This window comes from Pterocles gutturalis, unplaced genomic scaffold (genome assembly GCF_000699245.1).
Source record: "Pterocles gutturalis isolate BGI_N339 unplaced genomic scaffold, ASM69924v1 scaffold23680, whole genome shotgun sequence".
Taxonomy (NCBI): Eukaryota; Metazoa; Chordata; class Aves; order Pterocliformes; family Pteroclidae; genus Pterocles; species Pterocles gutturalis.
In genome coordinates this window covers 10,316-18,321 of record NW_010144068.1, presented here as the reverse complement: position 1 = coordinate 18,321, position 8,006 = coordinate 10,316, and the positions used below count along the sequence as shown (strand labels likewise).

The following is an 8,006-nucleotide window of genomic DNA, read 5'->3' as shown; positions in this document are numbered from 1 at the left end:
GGGTGGTTTCTGGGCTGCAAGCGCACACTGCCGGCTCATATTCAGCTTCTCATTCCCCAGCACCCCCAAGTCCTTCTCCTCGGGGCTGCTCTCCATCCATTCTCCTCCCAGCCTGTATTTGTGCTTGGGATTGCCCTGACCCATGCGCAGGACCTTGCACTTGGCCTTGTTGAACTTCATGAGGTTGGCATGGGCCCAGTTTGCACCACTCACACACTAATCATAAACTAAGTGAAACTGGCACTCATAGTATAAAGATCTGGATGACAGTCAAAATCTGGTACTTCACAAAAACAGGCACCGCACACAGCTGTTGCCCCAAAGTTTATAAAGTTTTAAGTGGTCAGTGCTCACAACATGCTAAAAACATTGTTGATTAGACAAAAATAAAAAGAAGCCTTGTTTGGGGAAGAGATGTCTGGTTTTATTTTAGACTTCAGATTTAGTTGTTTTGCATTTGAAACTAAAGCCATCTACAATTGCTCTGCATTCAAATATTATTGTGTATACAGATGGTCACTTAAAAGCAACCCAAGGTCCCTTCCCTATCAATTCCAGGATATACTTGCAAATGTCAAATTTTTATGGCTGTATTTATGGAGAAGAGATTTAAAGATGATAGAATAAAATCATAAAATAATTATTAAGTTACTATTCCTAGCTATCCGCAGGCAAGACAAAAGCATTACCTAGGAATGCATCCACTAAACAGCTGATTCCACGCATGGCACGAAAGAATATCTGAGGCAGATGTTTAAGGCAGGGGTACTGATTCAGTTCTTGAGTCATCCCACTCACATTCAGAAACTGCTCCTGAAATTTGGGGGTAGAGCTAATAATGGCTGGGTTACTCAAATCCACAGGATTACTGCACACAAAAAGAGCACAATATATTTTAAGAACATCTGTTAGGATTTTTAAATACTTAAAGATACAATAGCTTAAGGCATTTAATTAACACAAAACAGCATCCAATATCAATATATTTTTAGCTGTTACTCCACCACAGCAAGTCAATTTTCACTTCCTGGGTTGGCCATACTTAATTGTCTTCATTTCAAAAACTACCTAACTACATTGAATAATTTTATTAAGATCCAATGAACCAGAACACATGCTTGATAGAATAATCCCACTATTGCAGTAATATTAATTACTTACAAGGTCTTTTAAATCCAGTTTAAGAGGTCCTTACATTGTTAAAATTATTCTTAAAAGGTAAGCAATGAATTAAATATTGCCAGCAAACAGTGACAAGAAAGAGTGGGTTGTAAAAGTTTGAGCAATTTTTTCCTGACTGATACAAATCCTGTAACAGCAATTCCAAATTTGAAGAGTACAGTACACCTTACATTACTATCACAAGTGAAGAAAGAATAGATTTAAGTTAGTTAGTTAATAAGTAGATTTTAAACAGTCTAACATTTACCTTTAGTTTTAACTAGTAAATAACATTTTATATTAAAAGTTTAATATTCTGGCCATTCAGAACATTAATGCAATGCCATTCCCAAGAATCTTTAAAACCAAGCATGCCACTTGGTCATGTTGTGTATTTAAGGAAGAACAACATGGATGTTAAAATTAACTGTATAGCTTTCTTCACAAAAACAAAGAGAGGCATCCATTTTAAAAACAATCTGTTGCAAGTTAAATCCAACACTCTGAAGAAAAAAAGGGAAGCAGTACACATCTCTTGGAGCTATTGTTCTGCTTTTCCTGTTTGCTACCTCAGAGAAACAAAATTGTACCAAAATCTTGTTTTTCAGACACTCCAAAATGCCAAATAGTTACAAACCTTTTAATTCAATGAACCAGTTTACATTGTGAAAGAGTCCAAGTTGAACAACCCACTTGCAACCTCGCCCTGAACTGCTGCAGGGCACTAGTACAAGTCTCTTGCACTTTATTTAGGTGCTTAATCTTGGCAATCTCCAGAGAAATTTCTCATTTGTCATGCAAATGTATAGAACTAATGCAAGAATACAAACAATGGCTGGCTGTAATTACAATACCTCAGCATATGTAAAAAGCGAAACCAAGTTTGTGCAACACACTCATTATCCATTTCAGGAGGAATCAGACCAGCATCTTCATCGGGAATTTTAAATGGAGGAAATGAAGGTCCATATGTAAAACGCAGCAATCTAGAAAGCAAGTCAGACAGATCTGTCATTCAGTTCACAATCCTCAAAAATTTAACAGCGCATCTGAGCTCCAAAGGAATCAGCAGTCCACAGATGAGCCCACAAGCAACAACACAACATCCCCAGTTCTCCTTGAGATCCCCATTTTATACAATCCTTCAGTCCTCAAAGCTTTGAGGGGTACACGCCTTGGAGCCTGCCCAAAGGTCCAACCAAACCAAAGAGCTGTTAGGGCATCACACCCCACAGCAGCCCGCCCATCTGTTTAGCCGGGGGGTTACTCATTAACATCAGCACATACAGAACTGACAAGATGTCACACAAGGGAGAGGGGTAGGGGGGAAACACTTTAAGCCCTTATCATCAAGGCTCTTTAGGTGAAGTTTCCAGCAACACCAGCAAGCCACGCTAGGTTCCAGATCTATATTCCACGTTACAGCACACTGAGCAACACTCAATGGCATCCTGCAAGCAGCACAGGATTTGCAATCCAGAGAGCAGCAAGCTCCTCAAGAAAAATACACTATGTTTTGCAGAAGCTGGGAGTTGCACTGAAGAGCAAACTCACAGAGGGCTTCACAGCAATGCAGCATCATGAGGATAACGGCTTAGATAAACTGAGATCTTTCTCTAGAAGTGCTATGACTGACCAGTCACCAATAAGCTGCACTGAGCCCACGCCGTCTGATTTGACCCCTTCATCTCCAGCTTTGCAAACTTATGGATCAATTTCCCAAATCAACATAACCTTGTTCTCTAAAAGCATGAAAGAGATCTGAGATGCACCTTCTCAATATCCTAGCATTCACAGAAACCGGGTTTTGTCTTTGCCTGAGTTAAACTCACTTCCAGTGTCATTTCTTGCTTCAGTTATCACACCCTTATTTCTAAGCTTTAAGTTGCTTTAAAGGACAAGAAATGTTCCATTCATCATTGCTCACTTATAGAGCCATACAGTTTTAAAGAGATAAAGTTATTACAACTAGGAGAAAGGGGAGGAAAGCCAAAGTCTACAGCTGACTCCTAAACCAAGAGTTAAATCTTCCACTGGGCACTGCAGTAACTTGCAGTGAACTAATGCAAAATACCCTTCAAGTGTGCCTGGCACCACAGCCTGTCACAGGAACTAGCTTGGATGGAACAGCCAGTGACCTTTAGGACACAAGGCCTTCCTCCAGGATCAAGCCAGAAACACCCACACCTGTGAGGCAGGAACTGCTTTCCAGGATGCCACACTAATGCCCCGGCAGCCATCTACAGTTAGTGCCCCAAAGGCACCACCCCACAGCAGGCTTTGCTGAGGAATTACCGAGCTCCGCCAAACCCAGAAGAGCCTGGCACACCCCATGCAGAGTTGTGCCCCATGTCTGTTCTGCAGTAGGCTGCACTGCTTCACAATCCTCCCCTTGGGAGCTGCAAGAAATCAGTTTTTCAGGGAGTACAGCCGAATCTTAACTGAAATCTGGGACATTTTCAAGAATGACTGAAAACAGAAATAAATTGTAATCCACACATCCAAGACAGTTAAAATAGACCCAAAGCACCCTAGATGGGTAAAAGGAGTATCTATCGGTACGGCAACACAACTAAGACCAGTTTCATCCTGCTATGAAGTCACAGCCAAGGATACACAGTACCACTGCCCATGTGTACGGATTTCCAAATATAAGTTTCCATATGGTTTTAAGTCGTTTACTCTCAGCTTACTGCTAATGACCAAACTCATAAAACTGTTTACTAAAACAACACTTAAACTGTTTGAAGCTAGAGCTTCCCTGAAGTATTAGAAGTGCAGCTTAAAATACCACTGAGGAGGTTAACTTTCCATGTATTAGGCGCAAACCAGCATTACTAAACAGCAGACTGAAACATTACAGAAAACCTGCAGATTAGTATGCATCAGAGCTAAGACTGTTAGTCAACAGTGGAAGATAACACGTGGGCATAGTGCACAGAGCAGAACACCAATGCATGTTTCGAGGCAGAGCTGTTCTTTTCAGATCAGTGAATCATAAAATATTTTCTGTTATGCAACGCTACATCTAATGGCTAAAAATAGCTAAAGAAATAGTGTGGGAAATACACACAACTTGTATTGTGGCTTTGTTTCCCACAGGTTTACCAAGTAGCTGCACAACCTGGAAGAAAAAAAAATATCCATGCTTGGAATTCAGGTAATTCAAAAGGTAAAGTTTTCAGAGTTAAAATAAATCCTTGCAGAAAAGCATATTATTGAATTTTTCACAGTGCAGTGATTTTAAGACATCTTTCAACTTTCATAGAAATGGTTATTGACATCTCAGGAGAGCTAGGAGGAGGAGACCCAAACCCTGCTCCTCACCAATTCATTTAGTTCTTTCCACCAAGAGGCTGAGATTTGTCCCACAAAGACCCCATACCACAAAGACCCCAGCATTAAGAGTACTGAGACTCCCCCTCACTGTTCAGGGCCTTCTACTGCAGCCTAACGTCTCCCACAGCCCACGGATCCTCACTGTTCCCACACCCAGCAAGGCTCGGTACAGCTCTCCTCCCATACCCTCCAGAGGAGGGTGCCTCCGCTCAGAAGGGAGCCTGCAGCCTGCCTCTGGGCCATCGCATCCCTGCTGCCAGGGCACAAGCACCAGGCAGCTACAGCACAGTTCAGCTCCACAGGGCAGGGCAGGCAGAGCCCAAGAGTCACCCCAAACACAGCACCATGCAGTAGCAACAGCACCTCACAATTTTGATGGTGACTGCCATTAAACATACAGACTATAATGCTGCACTAATATTCATGACTCATTCTTCACAGAACATGGTGAAGAGTCACAGTGATAGAGACCAATATACACATACCACAAAGTGCTACATATCACAGAGATGCTGAGATTACACAACAGCAGAGACGATCCAATTCAGATCTTCACTTGCAGAACAAGGACCCACACACAAACAGTAGAAGGCAAGGATACCAGCAAGATCTCTCACTTTTGGATTGCTGTGCATTCCACAAATAAGCAACTCCAGAGAAAAACATGTATAACCATGACTGTCCCCGTACACGTGTGTTTATTATTTCCATGAGATTTCTCCTACCTGGAAGTGAGGGCACAGATGACCTTGCTCCACTGTTCAACTACTGCAGGGTGATGTCGCCAGTTGGCCACCATCTCTTTGGCAGTTTTCCAGTAAGGTGGTGTTGGAAAGCACCGCGTACAAGCCAGTAACCACACCTCAAACAGCACGCCAATTAATTTTTCAGCCAGATTCTCAGCAATGCCACCTTATAACAGAAACAAAGCATGCCTTTAGTGAGTATTCAATCTAAATAACTTCAATTATCTCCCCAAGGAGATTCCAGTTTAAGTCGATAAAGATTCTTAAATTCATTTTTTTCATCATTTTTTGATTAAGAGCGACTCCTGATTGCTTCCTACAGCCAATCAGCCTTTTTACAAGACCAAACACTACATATAAAGCCCAGCCACATAAGTGTGTCACTAAAGGACACCAGGAATTCAGGAATTCACTGGTCTTAGGCTGTCTTCTATTGCACTCATCTATATGGATGTCTTTTTTTTAACAAATAGGAATAAACTGACAATATTATTTTCCAGTAGGCAGGCCAAACAGCAATACACATAGGGGTTTCAGTGAAACAAATAGGGAACAACACTGCCTCAAGCCCTTCACCATGGACTGTTCCTGTACAGAGTCACTGTTCTGCAAAAATACGTTTAGGAAAACTCAGCTTCAAACCATCCATTTCTGACAATGCTTTATTTCAGAGTAGTGTAGCAGAATTAGGAGTGAACTACTGTGCTTTGATGACTAAGAGCTTTTAACAGGTTCCACCCCTTCCCCCATCCCGCCCCGGCAGATCAACATCAAGTAGAGCCAAAGGTTTTTCCAGTAATTGAACTAAATGGAAGTTGAACATGAACCTTGCACAGTTGGAGCTGCTAGAAGAGTGTCATTGATCTGAAGAAGAAATAATAATAAAACCTCCCAGGTTTCTCTTGCCATAATTGTCGATTCTCGAGCCAGTTTCTGGACAGCTTTCAAAACCTGCAAGCACAATCTGATCTGACTAGACCCTGGGTCCGGCCTGCAAGAGAAGAACACAATACCTGAGTCTCTAAACAAGAGCTATCAAGTGATGCATACAATAATCTGAACTTTGAGCAATTACAAGAGGAAACATCAATATTATTGAACAAGAGCCAAGAACATGTGCTAATATGCTTTATGCACCCTAACTCTCAGCATCCTAACTTTGCCTTAATGAGTACAAGACACACCATAACATCCTTCTCTACATGACACAGAACTCGCCACCATAGAGTGAACACCAACAGGAGCAAGCACAACCCATTATCCCAAAGGAATTTATCTTAGACCAAACAGTGAGAATGTAGTGGAGACATCACTAACTTTTACATACATAATTCAGAAGAAAAGTAGCAAAATTAGGAAAAATATTGTTGGCAAACTAATCTAAATTCTTCCTAGTTCTCCTCTTGATTCCAAATGTAGATCAAACTCTTGTCCCCAATTCCTTGGATTTATTAAAAAAAAAATCCTAGAAGAGGCTCATTAAAAAAGAAAAATCAGACTAAAGGAAGAGGAGATACGTAAGGAAGAAAGGGAACAAACTGATACGATCAAGGTTTTCCCAATAGTAACAACCAGTTCCACACTGTCACTGCTGAGTCACTCAACACGAAGTGCTGCAGAAGCAGCACAAAGCAGCATGCTCTCTTCCCTTCAGTTAGTCTGCACAAGGCAGAACTGATACAAAACTGCGATGTGAAACATTCTGCATAGTATCTGAGGACCCTGGTAAACAAAGCTGAGAAAGCCTAGAAGCTTAAAGGGTGAAAGAAGATATTACAAACTAGAGCGTGCACTATATGCAAGCCATATTCCAACTTGTGTGCTGTTTCCTCATTCCTCCTACTACTTCTGAAGGAATGACCAAAAAATCATAAAAATATTACCTTCCATTGGACTAGTAAGTAGTATTACCAGATTCCTGCCAAAAACTTTCAATGTGGTGTAACATACAGTCATGTTGCATGGTAAGCATCTTGAGAACGTGCTGGTCCGCTAGACAGACGCGCTTTTCTTAGAGAACAGCAGCTTGCATTAAGATCGCTCACTGACAGACACACTTTAAAAATATTATCAACTCTTATCTTGATAGAATAAATGTATTACACTACTGGAAACAAGATTACAAAGACACAAGATAATATCTAATACAAAACTGCAGACTCCTAGCCACAGCAGAGTGGTTCGCTTGATGCTAGTGCTAGATCCTAGCAGATAGTCTCCACAGAACAACAAAGCTTGGGACAAGGAAGCCCTGCCTTGCTTAAGCACTATTTTTTTTCCTGAGCAACAACAGAGCAGATACTTTAATCAACAGACATCCTTAATCTTGATAGACTTGAAGTTTCAAAGCCTGTTTCAAGTCTTTCTAGATTCCCTAAATTATTAGGGGAAAAAAAGAGGACTTACACATAGAAGCTCCATATGCAAGATGACTAATGGGATACTTCTGAGCTCATCTGGTAAAGGCAACTCTAAAGTCCCCGTCCATCTATCAGTTCTTCTTGTCCACAAAGTCAACTGAATGGCAAACTTTGGTCGCAGTATTTGCAGCCTCATGTCTAGATTTCTACAGAACCTGGCCTTTGGTTCCCACACTCCTTTGCAACAAAAACTGTCACTATTTCACACGAGAGGCAGAAGTTATTACTAAGACCTGCCTGTTATTCTTGGGCAGTCGCATGTTCCATGGTCTCTCAAGCAATTCCAGACATTTTAGTTGCACAGAAGACCATCATATCTACACCACAATCTCCTGGGCAG

At 41.3% G+C, this 8,006-nt stretch overlaps 1 protein-coding gene across 1 annotated transcript in view; it reads right to left on the bottom strand.

Annotated features, from left to right (window-relative positions):
- The window catches only part of LOC104470169 (ral GTPase-activating protein subunit beta), a 26,259-nt gene that overhangs the window by 14,676 nt on the left and 3,577 nt on the right, over positions 1 to 8,006 (bottom strand). The window contains exons 3-6 of the mRNA XM_010084999.1: positions 6,074 to 6,237; positions 5,226 to 5,412; positions 2,016 to 2,147; positions 690 to 868 (exon numbers count right to left, since the gene is read on the bottom strand). Coding sequence (XP_010083301.1) covers positions 690 to 868; positions 2,016 to 2,147; positions 5,226 to 5,412; positions 6,074 to 6,237 — 662 coding nt within the window. The remainder of the gene's footprint in view (positions 1 to 689; positions 869 to 2,015; positions 2,148 to 5,225; positions 5,413 to 6,073; positions 6,238 to 8,006) is intronic.